The sequence below is a fragment of the Primulina huaijiensis genome, chromosome 1 (assembly GCF_012295235.1).
Source record: "Primulina huaijiensis isolate GDHJ02 chromosome 1, ASM1229523v2, whole genome shotgun sequence".
NCBI classification, from domain to species: Eukaryota; Viridiplantae; Streptophyta; class Magnoliopsida; order Lamiales; family Gesneriaceae; genus Primulina; species Primulina huaijiensis.
Window position 1 is genome coordinate 20,191,987 of NC_133306.1, and position 19,437 is coordinate 20,211,423.

General features: G+C 35.8%; 3 protein-coding genes and 1 long non-coding RNA gene across 4 annotated transcripts; 2 read left to right on the forward strand and 2 right to left on the reverse strand.

The window, feature by feature from the left end:
- Positions 1–1,235: 1,235 nt before the first annotated feature.
- On the reverse strand, positions 1,236–2,434 carry LOC140983091 (uncharacterized). The gene is made up of 4 exons (XR_012176382.1): positions 2,336–2,434; positions 1,947–2,030; positions 1,576–1,656; positions 1,236–1,502 (listed from the first exon to the last, which is right to left on the reverse strand). It is a non-coding gene; the product is annotated as an uncharacterized lncRNA (long non-coding RNA).
- LOC140983080 (cytokinin dehydrogenase 9-like) lies at positions 1,496–6,326 on the forward strand. The gene is made up of 5 exons (XM_073449986.1): positions 1,496–3,733; positions 3,883–4,010; positions 4,095–4,355; positions 4,440–4,702; positions 5,025–6,326. Exons 1-5 carry the CDS (start codon positions 3,064–3,066, stop codon positions 5,356–5,358), a joined length of 1,656 nt encoding a protein of 551 aa, XP_073306087.1. The 5' UTR covers positions 1,496–3,063; the 3' UTR covers positions 5,359–6,326.
- A 2,982-nt stretch (positions 6,327–9,308) lies between these two features.
- LOC140983095 (uncharacterized) lies at positions 9,309–15,446 on the forward strand. The gene is made up of 11 exons (XM_073450006.1): positions 9,309–11,640; positions 11,826–12,065; positions 12,211–12,340; positions 12,575–12,727; positions 12,830–13,047; positions 13,128–13,197; positions 13,509–13,715; positions 14,071–14,309; positions 14,387–14,465; positions 14,553–14,693; positions 15,095–15,446. The coding sequence occupies exons 1-11, from the start codon at positions 9,527–9,529 to the stop codon at positions 15,296–15,298; spliced, it is 3,795 nt and encodes a 1,264-aa protein (XP_073306107.1). The 5' UTR covers positions 9,309–9,526; the 3' UTR covers positions 15,299–15,446.
- Positions 15,447–16,231: 785 nt separating this feature from the next.
- On the reverse strand, positions 16,232–18,865 carry LOC140983101 (calcium-binding protein CBP-like). The gene is made up of 4 exons (XM_073450019.1): positions 18,369–18,865; positions 16,939–16,985; positions 16,674–16,849; positions 16,232–16,566 (listed from the first exon to the last, which is right to left on the reverse strand). Exons 1-4 carry the CDS (start codon positions 18,832–18,834, stop codon positions 16,443–16,445), a joined length of 813 nt encoding a protein of 270 aa, XP_073306120.1. The 5' UTR covers positions 18,835–18,865; the 3' UTR covers positions 16,232–16,442.
- Positions 18,866–19,437: the final 572 nt, after the last annotated feature.

A 19,437-nucleotide genomic window follows, 5' to 3' on the forward strand; every position in this document is an offset into this window, starting at 1 on the left:
TGTTAACATTCCCTACATATCCAGAGCTTATTTCATGCTCTCGTGCTCAAAATTTGTAAGTTCACGAGCGCAAGCGCGCTACAACCTAGTGTGATACCCTTGTCCCACATCTGAAAAATCAAAGATTTAAAATGAGTTTATAATGGCTTACAATGGACTTCTATAACAACTTGGGTTAATCATTTTCGTAAAGCGATGACGAATACGAAGTAGTTGCTATAAGGGCCCATCGTGCAGTCACGCAGGCGCGGACCCGGGCTCGGGACGTGACACCTAGCGTTATTTCATACTCGAGATTTCTTCGTTCGGGAACGTGACACATACTGCCCTATATCTATATGCTTAAGACTTTTGCTCGAGATAGACGTACGAGTACTACTAAACATAATTGTAATAAACTTTTTTAATCCCAATAAATTAGAAACAAATCATATCTTATCGAATTTAATTCAACAAAAATTATGTATAATCTTTTATTTAAAATAAACCAAATTTTTTGACACAACATGGTGGCACGCTGCATTGAACTTTATTAAATATCTGCATTTGCTCAGGCTTATCCTAGGCTATAGGCATATGTCGTCTGCCGCATATTCAGTTTGTGTCCGGAAAGTAGGTACAGCTCATATTTCAGAAACATGTGTGCCTCACTATATTCTCAAATGTTTGTATAATTTGGGACCGGTCCATCTCATTTTAAAACTTTTCCACAATCGAGTATATCGCTACATATTGTTACTTTAAAATGTGAAATTCTCACGTTATTTAAAGGTGACCATGTATCAAAATGTGTCGCATAACTGCATAACCAGTCCAATTTAATTGGAGAAACTTTGGTACTTAGATAGTTACAGATTGAGTATGTTTCTTGTGAGACGGTCTCACGAATCTTTATCTGTGAGACGGATCAACCCTACCGATATTCACAATAAAAAGTAATACTTTTAGCCTAAAAAGTAATACATTTTCATAGATGACCCAAATAAGATATCTGTCTCACAAAATACGACCCGTTAGACCGTCTCACACAAGTTTTTGCCTTACAGATTACCTTAAAAATCACGAGATAGATTTAACTTTCCGATTATTCACCAACAATTTTACAAAGAAATAAAAAGTTGCACATTAAATTTTAATACTTGGATGTAATTATGTAAGCATGCAAGGCATGGCCGGATGTCATTAAACGTTGGGATGAAACAGGCATATGACAAATAAATATAATTGTTGTCAGAAACAAAATTTATGTCGTAACCTGGAGTATTCAATAGAGATATTTTAACCAAAACTTGTGACACTGGGAAAAAACTATAAAGTAGAGAAGGCTAGAAAGGATCATCCACAGCATTGGAGTAAGCATGAAAAAACTTGGTTCTGGTGCTGGAATCCAACCCTCCAAAAGCCAAAATTAAGGATAACTAAGCCCTTTTTTCGGTGTTACCCACATTCATATTGTGATCTTCACATCCACAACTTTCCATTTGATCATCTGTCCTATCCCCCTGATATACAACCAGGCCCCCACTTCAGCATTGTCAAACAGATGTCGAAAGCAGAGAGGGCGATCACTTTTACCTGATTCGACATTATAATGCTTCAAACAGACTACACACAAAAGTAAAACTCCATTGATGTTTAGTAAATCTTGAACCGCAACTGCATACAAAACCACAGTTCTTGTACATAGTTTTCGATTCTCAAGTACAACACTAAATGAGAGAAATTATGTAGAAGTTGTGTAAATATTGAACGTCATCGCACAAAAAGTCATATGGTTGCGTTTTCCTCGGATCTCAAGCCAAATGCTAAAAATAAGTGAAACTCTGTTTTAGTGTAAATCATAAAACATTACTGAGTTAAAACTAGAGTTATCTCGGTTCTTGAGTTAAAACTGGGGACACTTTTTAAAAATAAACTCAGAGACATAAGCATTCAACTTTATTTACAAGAATTTAGACGTTTTACATTCCACGCATAGGAAGGTTACTTGATGATAAAACAATGCCACCAGATATGCCTTGTATAGTTTTCTATCCAAACATATAACACAATATCAATCCATGCAAATGATACAATTCTTCTAATCTGAATAGCTATCAAAGTCAAACAACAATTTTTCCAGTCAAAGAAAAAGTAAGTAAACAATATGCTTGATGGAGTTTGAAGCAACTGGACTAATAAAATATGATCAAACATGGACTTTTTTTGTGTCTGAAGTGCAGAATATTCGGGCCTTTACTTTTTCAAGAAAAAGCTAAAGAAAAAAAAATACCAGGCATATTTAGCCAAAAACTTACATCACAGAAGAGGCAAAAAGCTAAAACAGGATTCTCACTTTCTGTTTCAGTGATGCTCTGAGGCATCCAGTAGGGGCCATCTTAAAGTTTTCGATCTCCAGCGAACCTGAGTTTTTCATGGAGTATGACATTAGTTTGTACAATCAATGGAGGGTAGAAATTAGGGGTGAATGGAACTCATTGATTCCATAGTTAAAAAGGTAAGTACCTTGAGAACATAGAATATTTATCGTACAAAAGCATGCAGAATCGTATTTGGCCAAATTGAAGTTAAAAAGTAGTGAAACAATGGACTTACTACTGGGGTATAATGGTACCAATCTGTTTGCTCAAGAAAGCTAAAAAAGTATATGTGCATATTTTTCCCCCTAAGATTCAATTGTCACTCACCTCATATCCCATCTTCTCATCTCTTTTCGTATCCCAAATTTCTGGATCCGTATCTGCTCAAGCATGTCGCACATAACCCAACTGAAATGAATTTGCTTCGGTTTAATACTAGGTGTAGCATAGTATAAAATCAAAGCTGATCCTGTAAAGTGGTAGGTCTCCTTTTTCTTCTATATATACATCTCCATTAAGAAATTAAGGATGGCTAAGAAAAATCCTCAAGCGCTCATTTCTAAACAAAATATTCTACCATATCCACTTCAAAGCATTTCTTAACTGCTTAAACCACTCTTTAAAGTCTCTCCCATATTGTTCACTTCTTAGTTTATTATTCAAAATCTAATCTTCTCTTCGTTCCCCTTCAATTTGTAGAACTATGAGACATGTTCACTCTAAATATCATAACAGCTTCAAACAAAAAGTTCTAGTCTTCAGAGTTCTACTATTTTTCTTGCATGGCTTCGCAATCCATAGAGAGCACCCTTTTTCTAACCACAACTTTGTTTCCACTACTGAGTCTCCACACTTGGTCCCATCGATCATGCCATCTACAATAGGAATCCTGACATTTGATGGGCACTTAAGTTTTGAGAACATCGATCATGCAGCCAAGGACTTTGGCAATAGATACCATCTAATGCCATCTGCAGTTTTATACCCAAAATCCATTTCCGATATTTCCTCTATCATTAAATATATTTTTTGTATGGATAAAAGTTCACAACTTACAGTTGCAGCTAGAGGACGTGGTCACTCCCTAGAAGGCCAAGCACAGGCATATGGTGGTGTTGTTATTAACATGGAATCTCTACAGATGCCGGAAATGAGTTTTCACATTGGAAAATGTCCCTATGTCGATGTATCAGCTGGACAACTTTGGATTAGCATCCTCCATGCTAGTCTTGAAAAAGGATTGGCTCCGAAATCATGGACTGATTATCTTCATCTAACAGTTGGGGGCACTTTATCAAATGCTGGAATCAGTGGGCAAGCATTTCGGCACGGACCACAGATTAACAATGTCTACCAACTAGAAGTAGTAACAGGTTGGAGCTATACATGCAATGCACCATTTCTGGTGATAAAAAAGTGATACAAACAAATTTATGGTTTATGCGCAAGAGTATTTTGACAATTAAAAGTATTAATGCGGGCAAAAAAATTAAAAGGTGCTCATCTTACTCATTTTATGTAGGTAGGGGAGAAGTGTTAACTTGTTCAAAAAATAATAATACTGACCTCTTCCATGCTGTACTTGGAGGACTTGGACAATTCGGTATCATCACCAAAGCCAGAATCGCCCTTGAGCCAGCCCCCAAAATGGTACTATGCATAAAGGTCATTGCAGAAGTCACAATACATTTTATAGCCATCATTTCGTAATTTAAAAAATATCTCTTCTCATAGGTTAAATGGATCAGGGCACTTTATTCGGACTTTACTTTATTCATTCACGACCAGGAGCTTCTAATATCTGCTGAAGGATCTTTTGATTATATAGAAGGATTTGTCATTATAAATAGAACTGGTTTACTAAATAACTGGAGATCATCTTTCAATCCCAAAGATCCAGTCCAGGCCAACCAGTTCATTTCCGATGATAAAATTCTATTTTGCCTTGAAGTTGCAAAATACTTTAATCCGGATGAGACAGATCATATCGATAAGGCAAGAAATTTTATTTCATATTCAGTAGCACTTAAAATATGGTTAAAAGTTGCTTAGTCTTCTCTACTGTTCTTCAAAATGCAGGATATTGATACCCTTTTATCGGGGTTAAGTAACATCCCTTCCACTCTCTTCCTGTCAGAAGTTTCTTATGTAGATTTTTTAGACAGAGTTCATGTGTCTGAAATAAAACTCCAAGAAAAGGGTTTGTGGGATATGCCGCACCCATGGCTAAATCTTCTCATTCCAAGAAGCAAGATTCATAACTTCGCGCAAGAAGTTTTCGGCAACATTATTAATGACACCAGTAACGGTCCTGTACTGATCTATCCAATAGACAAATCGAGGTACCAATCTTAGAACACATAAACCTCTAAAATGAAAAATATATCTCCCAGTTCAATTTCACAATATGGGTTCCTCTGGTTTAATTTAAAATATTAAAAGTGAAGAGAAAACGTAAAACAACACAATATTTTCGAGGCTACTTTATAAAGGCTTGCACAATACCAGACATAATAGCCTAAGGGCTAAAATTCTTCTAACTTATGCTAATTAGATTACAATCACCACTTTCTAGTAACACATCAAAAAGACATCATAATTTCACTAAAATCACATCTTGTTCCAAAATATGTTCTTTGATTTCGAGCCTTTTCATTCTCGTAGGTGGAAAAAGGAAACATCTTTAATTACACCCGAGGAGGATGTTTTCTACCTAGTCGCGTTCCTATCTTCGGCAAGACCGTCTTCCACCGGAAAAGACGGTCTGGACCACATTTTGTCCCAAAACAACAAAATTCTAAAATTTTGTGAAAAGTCAGATCTTGGTATCAAACAGTACTTGCCTCATTATAGCTCTCAAGAAGAGTGGAAAGCTCACTTTGGCATTCACTGGGAAGCATTCTTCAGAAGGAAATTGACTTATGATCCCCTCGCAATTTTAGCTCCTGGACAAGGAATCTTTCAAAGAGTACATTCCTTTGACCAACAGCAACCTTAAAGATACATCAGTTTGTGTTATAGCTCAAGGCACATTGATAAAGCCTCATAAATGTAAATGACGTAGAACTTCAAATTATCAATCTCTGTTACGGCTCAACATATTCGCATTTCGCACTTATATTAACTACTGATCTCAGAGATAAAAGCAAAAATTCGCTTTTATGCTTTGTTAATCTTACTATAGACTATATTAAATTAAATTATAGTTAATGTTTAAAGAGCTATTCAAAGATAAGACGCATTGTTCTCAAAGGTAGGGCTGAATCAGCCGCAAGTCCATAAAGGAAATCAGAAATCATTGACAGACAGATCACTTGAACATTTAAAAAGGACTTTTAAGTAGAATGAAGCAGTACTATCTATCACAAACAACAAGTTATTCAGCATAAACTTGTGATTGCAAAATATTCATGTTGAATTATTAGTCCAGCCAAGACCAGGCCGAGCAGTATCTTTCTCTAAATCTTCATAGTCTTCAACATCACGAATATGGGCCTCAAAATCAGTGAAATCACGTGCAACTGGAAGGAAACTACTGATATCATCTGTAGCTCCAAATCCTCCAGCCCTTATAACTTCGTCAGCTGTGGGAGAAGCCTCCATGTATATTGCTTCACAAGAATCTCCAGGTGGCCGGGGTCACATGCTCCTCAACATTCTCATTGCCTTTATCATTGGTTTTACCAACTTCTGGAATGACTTCAAAAGAAGCATACGGTCCAGAATTTTTATCATCTAAATCTTCATATTCTTGGGCATCATGCATGCAAATGTGCCTCCATGTCGGTGAAATCACCTGCACATGAAATCCTACTGGTTGTGTCATTTGTAACTCCAAAGCCTTCAGTCAGCATAACGTTGTCGCCGGTAACAGGAGCTTCCATATTTTCTTTGACCAAAGCATCTCTTGTTGCAGGAGACAAACGCTCAGGTAGCTGCTCAGTCATATCCACCTTGCGACTGTCTTATGAGTACCTCCAAATATTTTTTAATTTCTCTTCCATGCTTAATAAAATCTCATTATCTCTATATTCAAAAAAATTTATAGAACATGTTGAAAATAAAAATAACGAAAAGGGGAGTGGTAGGATAATAAAACCATAAAATTTTTTCAGTTGCATCTAATAAAGCAATATATTTAGTAATAAGATCTCAATCAATTTCTTCAAGTTGAAAAGAAAACGCAACAATAAAATTATAAAACAGATTGAGCAAATTTTTATATAATAATGTTTGTATTAAACAAATGATAAAGAGAATTCCAACGACTTTCAATTATAGTAAGAAACATTTTATGTTTAACACGATTACTTTCACATAAATGTTTAAATTCTTTATCATATTTTTTTTGACGCATCAATTTACCACAAGATTTGTATTTTTCTGTCGAATTGCAACTATTATCAGAGAAACCATCTTTGACACATAAGTTAATTATATGACATACACATCTATCATGAAATAATTCACCATTTAACATCGGTTTGATAATGATATTTAATTTTCTTATCGCGATATTATTGTTTGATGCATGGTCTAATGTATGGGCATAATTATATTCTCAACATTATGATATCTACAAATATTTATGATATATCTAGCAATTGTATAACCAGTTTGTTTCATTTAAATATTCAAGAGCTAAAATTCTCTTTTTGCAAACACCATATATAACAATTTAATGACATGTAATTATAAGATAAGATTCATTTTAAACACTAAATTAAACATTGGTTGTCAACTAACCATGCACTTAATTTTTGAAAGATGATCAACTAATATTTTCTGTATTCTTTAATTATAAATTTCAAAATATTTTCTAAGTGTATAACTAGAAACATTAAGAAAACCTGATTGGATAGTGTTGGTATTTGATAAAATCATCATGTTCACAAATAAATAAAATGTAGTTCATATCTAATTACAAATCTAACAAGAGCTCTACAAGAAATTTTAGCAGTTATTACAAAATTTGATATAGTTCTAGGATTTACTTGTTGTTAGGTTGGTCCTCTATCACATGACTGTAAAGTTTGTTCGTCAAAATATTGTTTTCTAATCAAGTGTTTTCTTAACGTTCTGGTGCCACAATTAGAACCATCCGTTATATATTCATAAGAAGTTTTGCATACTTTACAAATTGCAACAAAATCATTGATACCTTGTTTTTGTGGATTTCAAGGTGATCCCAAAATTTACCTTGTTTTGTATGTCTAGACGCCCTACTCTCAGTCGTGGTGGTTGTCCCAATGGAACCAATTAAATCTCCAATGCCCCCGACGACGCCAGCCAAATGTTCTTCTCTGTTTCCGCCATCAAAATCGTCACCAACATAATTCTCGAAGTTCAAATTTTCTTAAAACTCCATAATCATGTTAACATTAGCACCACTTCTACGAGCACCACCACAATGGCTTGAAGAAGAGGCCATCACAAAAATTAGTAAATTATTTTAGAATACAAATAAAATAAATTATATGGCGGAAAAAAGATAAATAAAGTTGGAGAGACAATAGAATTGAAATAATTGAAGTAAACCATATAGAATTACAATAATTGTTAGAAGTTAGAATTTAGAAATAAGAGAATTGAAGTTGAGAGAATGATAGAATTTGTAACAAATGAATATCTATTTATATATATATATATATATATATAAAAGGATTAATATGTAATTAAAATAAATTACAATTTGGGGGCCAATCTGCAATTTAATTCAGCAGATTTGGCCAAAGAGCTGATAGACTCGTTGGGCCCAACATATATATACGCGGAACAACTTATAACATTTTTTAAATTTTTTTTAAAATAGTAAATGGATATCGTTACGCTTCCGGTTTAGATTTTGGTTACGGACCGATTTAAATTACGCGTGGAACCGGTCCAGTTCGGTCCCGGTTCATTTTTAAAGAACCAACCCAAACCACTTTCTAATTGGTTTGGGCTGATTTCGATTCCGGTTCGTAATAACAGGTTTTGAACTAGTTCTCAATGGCGTCGTTCCTGGTTGAACCACCTTGTTTAGCATGCCTAGTGAACGGCGTGAATCTCTCTCGGTGCTTCCTTTCTTCCAAAACCTAAACTCCAATGTAAAGCGTCAAAAGTCTCTTCCATGAATTTGGGTTTTTATATTTGATACTTCCATTGAAAAGCCTTTAAAAATACCAAAAAATAGTCCTATGATTGAAATCATGAAAATCGAGCTTGGAACATATATGATTCAAAATTTGGATTTTTCTTTAATTTTCGTGATTCTACATATTTTTCAGGATTTCAACCCACGCTCGGAGGCATGCTCGAGTAGGTTGATGCATGGGTTGTTAAGAAATTTTTTTCTTTAGCTTTGCCATAACCCGCACATAGTTGTATACTTACACGTGTTGGTATGTACTTTATACTATCGACCAACATTCAAATCCACGGTAGTGTGAGTTAGCGTGCGTTTTTCAGAAATTTTTAACTTCATATATCTTCAATTTACATTGACACACGCAGTAACGTGGGTCAGAGCGTACGTTTTTCGTAGTTTTTAAACTTCATAATCTTCAATGAATTCAATATCAACGAATAACCAGAAAATATGATACAAACAAGCCATATAAACACGAAAACGACGTAGAATGAAATGCAAAATGTTAATATTTTTTGTGCTTATAATGTACCAAAATGTTTTTTCACTCTATTTACTAATATAGCATTGTTGATATATGTTTATTCATGTAATTTAACAAAAAATAATGTGAGCCTTCTTAGACATGCATAAAACCATTATTCTAAAAAAATCACGCTTAATCATGTTTAAGCTTAAAGGCGCTGAAGCTTTATTTAACATGCGCTTTTAGTTTGACATTAATTGACAAGTTTTATTTACGTTTTCGAATGAAATTATTTAATTGAAAATATATAAATAAAATTATGTGAAATTACCACGATGCTTGGCGGGTTCTAGAATTTTTCGGTTCGGGGTGGAAGTTCATTGGGCAACCAAACGGGTTTACCCGGACACACCCCTTCCGATTCCAGGAAACCCGAAGGGCGCAAAAATTTTCAAACTTTCGACTCTCGAAGCCCTGAAATTCAGAGAAAAGATGTCGCCGCCGATCACAACAGCACAACCCGCTTTTGACGAAATGCCCAAGACAGATTGATAAACCAACCGGGATTCAATGTCTTGGGGACCTTTCGATTTTGCATCCGGTTCAAGCAATACAGCTGGATTTGATTGCTCGAAAATGGGATCCGAAATTACTAATCTTTCAGGTAGAATGAAACCGAGGCTGAAAAGGATGAGTAGAGAACAGATGGGAGCTTCTCGTTGTGTTCTAAATTCTTCGAAGATTGATTTGGGGTTAAATGGTTTTAATATGGAACTTAAAGCTGATGGTGAGTTGAGGAATGTGTTGGGGGGTTGTGATGAAAATTTGGGATCATCTGAGAGTGGAAGGAATGCTGAGATAAATGGAAAATCGAAACAATTTGGGAGTTCGGTGAATCAGGCATCCTATTTTGGTTCTAGTACGATTAGTTCAACATCTAATTCACACTCAAAAGGTGGAGAATTTCCTTTTGCCTCTGACAGAAGTAGCTCAAATTTGGGTGCTAGCTTGAAAAACGGTACTTCTATTTTTTGTGATACGAAGGCTGGCTGCCCTACGGTGAAAGTAGATGAGTCCCCTAAAATTTATGTTTTTGGTTCTGATAAGTTTGACTCCACTTCTTGTGTGGAGTTAGACCAACACTATGTAGAGAAAAATGGATGGCAACAGAGTGCTGAAGAGTTTGGCAAAGTTAGAAGTGCAAATTTTGTGTTTGGTGCTTGTGGGAATGAATCTGATCCGGGTAATTCTGGAAGTCAAAATCCTGGAAAACTATTGGTCAATGATGTAATCGATAAAGAAGTTCGAAATGTAGTACCTAATGTGATGGCTGAAATTAAATTGGGCTCTTATGGAGATTCCAAAAAGGTTTCCCCTCCTCGCGTCAGATTTTCTTCTAACTCTGTTGATGGTATTGGAAAAGATAATATAAAGTATATGTTTGGTTCATTTAGTGATTCCAAAATAAATATAGATTTCGAGAAAAATCCCACCTGTAATAATGGTTGTTCATCTGATGTTAAAGATGGGGGTATAGAAAATACAGGTTTTGATACTGAGTTTCAGAACGGTTGTCCCAATGGTGTTTTTACCTTTGGAGGTTTGAGAGGCAGGGATGTATTCAGCAGTGATGGAAGTACTAAGCTTGTTTATGAGATGAATCAATTGAACAGGGAAAAAGCTGAAGACTGCAAACGTTTTGTGGAGCACAACTACAAAATTGGACCGTGCAGAAATGGAAAATCTACTAGTAATTGTAATACAGACTGTGGTTTTGAGGAAGGCCACATTTTTAAATTAACCAATGAGATAAAGCGATTGAACATTGATAGTTCTGGAGCCGGCGCCGGCAAGACAACAAAATTCACAAGCGACATACTCGCCAATGAAAATAATGTGTTTGTGTTTGGAAGCAATCAGAAAATTTATGGTTTGATGAAAGAAAATCATCTGACAAATTTGAGTGAGAAGACTCCAGATCAGAGTCAGTTGTCTCATGATAATACTGAGTTAAATAAGACTTCATCTTTTTTCTCATCTGTTGAAATTGAAAGTTGTCAAAGTGGAGAATGTTTTCATGTCTCGACTATGAATAAAGATGAGAATGATGGGATTAACCTTACCAGAAAGTTAGCTGGATTGGATTCATCTGATATGGATTTGAAGTTCTCCTTTTCAAGTGTTGATCACATGGCCAGTAACTCAAATAGGAAATACATTTTAAGTAAAAAATTGAAGAAGGCAAATCGAAAGTTAAGAGAACGAACTGTGATGCAACAGTTATCTGGCAAGGATCACGAGAATAAAGTATACGTTTCCCAGCAAAATCAGGAATCCCCCAGGTGTGGTTCCCCTATGGATTTTTCTCCTTATCAAACTAGTGAATGCAGCAAAGCACCACCTGCAGCTACAGATTCAGGAGATAAAGGGGAACATGCTGAGATTAAAAAAGATTTTGTGGAGGATAATGAAAAGTCTCATGACGATGAGAGCAATTTAAATTTATCTACTTCATTACCTGCACAAGATGGTTTAACAGCAATAAGACATCAATACAAGAAAAAGTATAAACTGAAAGTTGGTTCAAATCATGCAGTCCAAGGCGAAATTTTTGACCAAGAAAATTCTCGGCCAGGCTCTGAAGGTACTGAGACTCATGACACTTGTCAGCACTGGAGAATAAGGTAAAGTTTTGTAGTAGTAATTTTCCCTCCGTTTGTGATAATTTTTTCATGCTTATTCTTTATTCTTCTCATATTAATTCTACGATAAATGCTTCCTCTGCCTGTTTAGTTGGGATTCAATTTTGTATTGATCATTATTGTGCACAGTAATTTATACTTAAGCAAATTGTTATAATCTCACCCAGGGGAAACCAGGCATACCAAGCTAGGAAATTTTCTAAAGCCGAGGAGTTTTACACGATGGGTATAAATTCTACCCCATGTACCAATAACCTTGAATGTTCCATGAAACCGCTATCGCTCTGCTACAGCAACCGTGCTGCCACAAGAATGACTCTAGGGAGGATGCGAGAAGCCATCTGTGATTGTACACAGGCTGCAGCCTTAGACTCGAACTTTTTTAAGGTTATCTTAAGGGCTGGGACGTAAGTAGCTTTCCTTTTAGTCTTTCTTTCTTGTTTTCAGTCTCAAGTCTTTTTAATAACTATGTTCAACCACTTTTCTCTCTCTCTTAATTTGTGTAACTGCTGATAGACCTTGTAATGTATTTTATTTTTTTGTAAATTGTAGTTGTTATTTGCTATTGGGTGAAGTTGAAGACGCAATTAATTGTTACCATAAATGCTTGGAATCAGGGACTAGTGTGTGCTTAGACAGGAGAGTTATAATTGAAGCTGCTGATGGCCTACAAAGTGCAAAGGTGGGACATTATTGTTATTCAGTATTTTGTTTACCTACTGTTCTGATGACGCGTTTGAGCATAATATTCAAGGTATTTATGCTTTCTTTTATCTAAGAAATTTTATAAAGGAAGCAGTTTAATGGTAGATTCTGTGTCTGTTTTGATTGTGTTTGGTTATCTTTGGCATCTAAAAAAAGAAAAAAGTTGGCATTTCCTGAATCATTTTTTATTGAAAAAATTTGTTGTTGGCAGAGAGTTTCCAACCTTATGCATGAGTCTGACAAACTCTTGAAAGAAGGATCTCATGATGCTGTAAATAGTGCTCTGAAGAACATTGCAGAGGCCTTGTCAACAAGCATTTACTCAGAGAAATTACTTGAGTTGAAAGGAAGGGCTCTGTGCTTTGTATGTACCAATTCAATATCTCGAAGTTTTGCATTTTGCTTGTTGAATCACAACCTGAATTTAAACTTAGAGGATCTCTAATTTTCAGTATTATTGTAACAGTTGCGGATGTATCATGAATTGATTAAACTGTGTGGGCAAACTCTTGAGATTGCGGAAAAGAACTTCACATCTGATCATCTGGATGATCGAAGCTGCAAAAGTTCTTATGTGAGGTTCTGGAGGTGGTATCTTCAGGCCAAGTCCCACTATCATCTGGGAAGGCTTGAGGTGGCTCTTGATTTGGTACAACAAGTAGAAAATATGCCCATCACCACCAAGTAAACCTGATTTGCCTTAAACACAGTGTTTGCATCCTCACTGTGAAAGTTTATTGAGACCTTGATATTTCAATGTGCAGGTCAGGAGACATAACTCAAGAATCTGCGAGTACATTAGCTTCATCTATACGTGAACTTTTACACCTGAAGGTATGGTACACCTACTAATTATATCTATGAACATGTTTTTTGACCTGTTCTGATGCACTTGGGTTTTGTTATTAATATTCTTGAAGTATTTGCTCCTTCCATGTTTCGTCGTAGAACTATCAACTTAGCTTTTGCTATTTACCTTGATGTTAGAGTTCTATTTTCTAATTTTTCAGATCAGCTAATGCACCTGCTCCACTACATTTGCATATTCTCTCTCTCTTTTGAGACGGATTTACCGAAATCTTGTAACTACCTAGTAATTTGTCATCTCTAACGGATTATGATCAATTTTTTTCTGGTCACTACAGAAATCTGGAAACGAAGCCTTTCAGTCTGGAAGGTATACAGAAGCTGTGGAGCATTACAATGCTGCTATATCGAAAAGTGTTGATTCACGCCCTTTTATGGCTATCTGCTTCTGCAATCGTGCCGCTGCATACCAATCAATTGGCCAGATTATTGATGCAATTGCAGATTGTAGCGTAGCCATTGCTCTGGATGAAAATTACCAAAAGGTTCGGCTACATACATAGCCAAAAAGCCACTAGAAATTTTTGGCATAAGATAAAGTTAGTTAACCGTGTCCATTTCTCACCTTTATGTTATCCATATTTTTTGGAGTCATGCTTTGAATCACTATCTTTTTTCGTAGAACACATGATACTTGTTTATTGGTACCAGTCGATTTTTTTCCTTGTGCTGTAGAAAATCCACTTTTTTTTGCATTTTGATTATATTTTGACCATCCTATGAATATACTCGAAGATGGATGGCCTTGAAAACATGATAAAATGCAACCCTTTTTGTGTCGTTTCATGTTATTTTAATGGCTCTCTCTTGCTGGCATGTTTACTTACATGAACTTTGCAGGCAATATCTAGGAGAGCCACTTTACATGAGACGATCAGAGACTACAAGCAGTCAACTTATGATCTGCTGAAACTGATCTCTCTTCTTGAAAGTCGATCACAAGAGAAGACTCGGCAGTCCCGTTCTCAAAATAGATCAGGTGGAAGCAACACAAAGGATTTAAGAAAAGCTCATCGACTACTTTCAAAAATTGAAGAGCAAGCAAAAAAGGAAATTCCTTTGAATTTTTACCTCATTTTGTAAGTTCAGTAACCATGTTACTTTTCCATTATCCTCATTGAGAATGTCGCCAATTAATCTAAATTCATACCTGCAGAGGAATCAAAGCATCTGATACAGAATCTGAGATTAAGAAAGCTTACAGAAAGGCAGCTCTCAGACATCATCCAGATAAGGTATTTGCCTTCTGTGCCTTCTCTTATTCAAGTTGGTTAACTTCTACTTGGTATTTGCTAACTTTGACGAAATTTGTGCTCACATAGGCTAGTCAGTTCTTGATCAAGAGTGATGTAGGAGACGATGGGACGTCGTGGAAGGATGTTGGTGAGAAAATCCACAGTGATGCTGACAAGCTATTTAAAATCATCGGAGAGGCATACAGTGTACTCTCAGATTCTTCCAAGGTGTTATATTCATGGATTTAAATTATATTATATTCTATATTATTGCAGGAAAAAAGTAAAAAATAAAACCAGAAACAGGGGAAATATATGTAATTTTCTTGATTATCGGGAGAAATCATCTGGCAATTCCAGATAGTCTCTATATTTCACTTACCTCCCAACCCCACCCCTAACAAAAAAAAAAGAGCGTATTCGTTACATTTATTTTGGAAGTATCATATGCACATGATCGTATTAAAATGCTCACAGGTGAGGCGCGGGACAAAAAAACCTTGGTTGAAAGAGTTAGTCGTATCATTAAATCATGATGCTGTTGGTTCCTTCCAAAAATCTAAAGATTGGGTTATGACATATACATATGGCCTACCATTCATATTTTTTTACTTTTTTTTTTGTTGCAGAGAGCCAAGTATGATAAGGAAGAGAAGATGAGGAATGTTTCGACGAATAGCAATAAAAGTAGCGATTCTGCAAGCCCCTCAACGTCCTACAGTTCCCCGTTTGGAAGAGGAAGCTGGTCTGGTGGACAAGCTGGTTATGAAACCTCATCTGAAAGACACAACGGACGGAGGTATCGGCATGACCGATGGCGGGACAACTATTAAATTGGTTTTTCATTTGAACTGTGTATAATATGTCAGCATCTAGAAAAAATACCCCCTAAATTTCGTGGTCGCTCTGTTCTGCTTCACTTGGAAGCTCTTTTTGGACATATACGAAACAATCAATTTGATGAAGGGTGTGTTCAAGAGTTATGTCACTATTAACACTGATATTATAATCTCTTGATTCTCTTGTATTATCACACACACACACACACACACACACACACATCTAAGACGTTGTTAAACCAGATTTTGGAGCATTTGAACCAGTGGCATGCTTGCTCCGATTTTCTTTGCATATGATATACAAGGAGATGCGTCTTGTTGTTGCCAGTTGTCTTTGCAGTCTTGTACAAATGGGATCTTGCTCATCTATATATTTTACTATTATTAAATTTGAGCATAATAGGCGCACATTATTTGATGTCATGATTTATTTTGATTTTTTTCTTCTTTTAATTAATCATTTCAAAATTACATTTTAATCATTCTCTCAATTATGATATAATCTCATTTAAATATAATTAATTCAAATTATTATATATAATCATTTCAAATTGATTATTCATTAATTTTTACAATTATAATATTACGCATATTTAAATCAAATTAACTATAAAAAAAGACTGCAACGAATGCCAAACATCATTAATTATATATAATACTGGAACCATTATATAAACAAAACAATGTTTTGATGTGATTTTTAGAATTCTCAGGACATCTATTTTTTTTACATGAAAATTTTAATTTATGTAACAAAAAATTGAACTCGCAAACAGCGCGTGGACGAGTTATTCATAAAACCCTAAATTTGACATGCAGTCCAATAATCAAACACTAAATCACTTAACACAAATTAATTGGGAATGCCTTGCTGAGTATGTTGTACAAATTAAGACAACGGCCAGATTCAAAATTACAGACCATGCAAAAGCAGTAAAGAGGCAACTTTTTAACAAAAGTGGAGGAAACCCTTTACCACGTAACCAGGTAGACTACAAATATTTCTGCGTAAAGTAAACAACAGAGTACCATTAACAAACTCACAAAAGAAAGGGAAACAACAAATATTAAAGGAAAAAAAAACGAAAATGAGACCAAAACAACACAAGATCACAGTGCAGAAGTTGAGTGTCTTGCCCTACGCAATGAGGAAAGGCAAAACAGTTAACATGAAGGCTTCGTATGTAAAAGTCACTGAACCAGTAAACGAGGTATCCTTCTCCTTGAATTTTTCAGTCAGCCCCTTGACAGTGAGACAGCACCTGGCCATGGAAAAATGGAAGTTTAAGGCATAAACTTAGTAAGCGTTGCTATTATATTCTTGGTATATGGTACGTAGAAAATGAATATGTAGATATATAAGTCATACTCGATGAAATTGTCATATTCAATGGCCTTGTTTTTGCCACCGCTTTTGTCAAACTTTGAAACCAGTAACTCCAGAACCGTCGGCGACACTGAGAATCCAAGACTAAGAAGTGCATCTCTCAATTCATTTGAGTCAATCCTGCCACTCCTGTCCCTATCAAATCTCTCAAAAATAGCCTAAACAAAAAGAGATCAGATAAAACACATTTTTAACTTAAAGGGAAGTATTTTTCAAATTGCAGAGATATAAAGGAGTTGAGACTAACCCTCCAACTCTGAAGACTGTAGAAGACTTGGGTAAATTCCTTTGGACCTGTTTCAAGACAGGACACCAAACCATTGACCAACGCTTTTCAGATTTATCGGAGAATTTATATTTAAAATACTCAACATCCATAAAGACGTACAATTGATACTGCAAAGATCTAGAATAACTATTGAACTGATAAATAAAATTGGATTATTTACAATAAGCAACTATATTCGACATTGAAATAAGTAAACACGAGAATCAAGGATAAGATGACTGATAAGATGACAATATAAATCTACAATCCAAATAAATGGGTAAAAGTATTAAGAGCACTCCAAATATATTTTAAAGATATCGACAACTTTCGATGCACTTGCAAGCATAGAAACATTAAGAGCACCGTCGGCCTTAAACAATTCACCTCATAACACATTGAAAAACTTGGACCTATCTGCAAGACAACCAAATTTTATGATGTTCAGTATTCTCACTTTTTCCTTGTACTAGGACTAAAGGATTGTGTCATCAGATTAAAGATATTAGACCATTGCGAATTGAAACGACACTCAGACGATCAAGTCCATCATGTCCACTGCCAAGACAAAGGCCCACTCACTCACCAATAAAAATCTATTGTATGTAGATAGATGGATATAAGCTGATGAAATGTGGCCTTACAAAAGTTCAAGGAAATGACTCCACAAAAGAGTATCGTTCATCTGCATGCACTAACTGCAAAGTGGAACTCCATTTCGAAGCTGCCCTGAATCCTGTTGATGCTGGCAGATGCCTAAAGATCTGACCACTTGGGCTGATGCCGTTGACGCTGGCAGAAGAGTAAAAAGCATCCAAAATGCTTCTTACACATGGGATCATCTGAAAATCTCTAAGCGCAAACTTCTTTTCTAAATGCTGTGGACATATCTGTAACCGGCAGATGGGTATAATTTCCATTACGTGTACTCAGCTCGCCGACTCTCTGGAGTTGCATCCTATTTAATCTCTTTCAATTTCATCAAACTCCTATCCGAATAACACTAACAAATAATATTTTAATGCATCTTCATTCTTAAGCTATTATTTGGACAATGGAAGAATATCTATCATTTTATTTTATTTTATCACGGAGATAAAACAATGACCTCTCAAGATATGATCTGAAGTCAACATCCCAGAATTAAAAATTTATTTTCATGCACAACACTCTAATGTCACAGTCAAATCCCAAAAAAGTCCGTCCTGACTGAAAATCCAAACAATTAAACAACCGACACCAGACACATGAACGTGTACGACACTTAGTTTTATTTTCAGCATCTCCTTTCATAGCAATCGTGGCGGATTCGAGCCTCCGACTTGATGAGATCGCAACCAACGAAAAAGAGAATAATTTTCAAGTTTTTATCACATGATTACGGACCAAAAGAGAGTACAATCACCTACCGATCTTTCTCGTGTTAGTGTTGGTGAAGAGATACATGAGAAGATGAACAGTCCTCAACCCAAAGCTCTGATTGTAGGTCGAAAGCGCACTCTGAAGCTCCTTATCATCGATAAACCCACTTCCATCCCGATCCGCCGCCTGGAAGCACGCGATCACGTTAGGGTCCGTCCCCGGAGGAAAAGCCGAGTGCGTCAACGCGGAGAAGGGGCTACCGTACAGCGAAGACGGAGGCGGCGTAGGATAACCGCCATAGGACTGCTGGGGAGCACCATAATTGTTACTGGGAGGAGCTGAAGGCGCTGAGTACGGAGAGGAAACGGGCGCGTAAGGAGATGACTGGTTGTGAGGTGGTGGACCTCCGGGTGGGGGATGGCCGTATGGGGCGGATGGATATGAATATGATTGAGACGGCGGCGGATGGCCGTAGGGGTAACCGGAGGGATTCTGGTTGGGATAGTTGGACATGATGATCACTTAGACACGTAAATGTAAATGAAATGTCGAATTATTTTGTGTCACTTTATATAGCAAAGGTTGCTTCGTTGGCCCTCGAATTGGACGATATCACGAATTTACCATTGGCTTATAAAATTGCTTGTTAAATATAATTTAATATCAATTTCTATATTATTGTTATTAATTTTATTGTTATTGTCCAATATATTAAATCTTTTTTTTTTTAAGGATTCCAATATATTAAATCTATTACTATATTTCTTCAAGTTATTATAAAATAAACGCGTGGCCCATTAATTAGAACATTAATTTTTATATTTCCAAATATATCTTTTGATTTTTCAATAATATGAGTTCTCATTAATTTAATGAGTAGGTCTCTCGTGAGACGGTCTCACGAATCTTAATCTATAAGACGGGTCAACCCTACCGATATTCACAATAAAAAGTGTAGCATAAAAAATAATACTTTTTCATGGATGACCCCAAATAATAGATATGTCTCACAAAATATGATCCGTGAGACCGTCTCACACAAATTTTTGCATTAATTTAAAATATTGCTTATTGCTAATGATAATTATTATTGGAGATTTAGTAGAATTCCAGGGG

What these genes read in the sequence shown, in the direction of transcription:
- LOC140983095 (XM_073450006.1), top strand. Translation starts at nt 9,527, where the DNA reads ATGTCTTGGGGACCTTTCGATTTTGCATCCGGTTCAAGCAATACAGCT. An exon ending in AAGGAAGGGCTCTGTGCTTT is followed by an intron (nt 12,728 to 12,829) that starts GTATGTACCAAT and finishes TTATTGTAACAG; the next exon opens with TTGCGGATGTATCATGAATT. An exon ending in GTGAACTTTTACACCTGAAG is followed by an intron (nt 13,198 to 13,508) that starts GTATGGTACACC and finishes TGGTCACTACAG; the next exon opens with AAATCTGGAAACGAAGCCTT.
- LOC140983101 (XM_073450019.1), bottom strand. Translation starts at nt 18,834, where the DNA reads ATGTCCAACTATCCCAACCAGAATCCCTCCGGTTACCCCTACGGCCAT. An exon ending in CACTAACACGAGAAAGATCG is followed by an intron (nt 16,986 to 18,368) that starts GTAGGTGATTGT and finishes GTCTTGAAACAG; the next exon opens with GTCCAAAGGAATTTACCCAA. An exon ending in GAATATGACAATTTCATCGA is followed by an intron (nt 16,567 to 16,673) that starts GTATGACTTATA and finishes TTCCATGGCCAG; the next exon opens with GTGCTGTCTCACTGTCAAGG.
- LOC140983080 (XM_073449986.1), top strand. Translation starts at nt 3,064, where the DNA reads ATGAGACATGTTCACTCTAAATATCATAACAGCTTCAAACAAAAAGTT. An exon ending in CCAACTAGAAGTAGTAACAG is followed by an intron (nt 3,734 to 3,882) that starts GTTGGAGCTATA and finishes CATTTTATGTAG; the next exon opens with GTAGGGGAGAAGTGTTAACT. An exon ending in AGACAGATCATATCGATAAG is followed by an intron (nt 4,356 to 4,439) that starts GCAAGAAATTTT and finishes TTCAAAATGCAG; the next exon opens with GATATTGATACCCTTTTATC.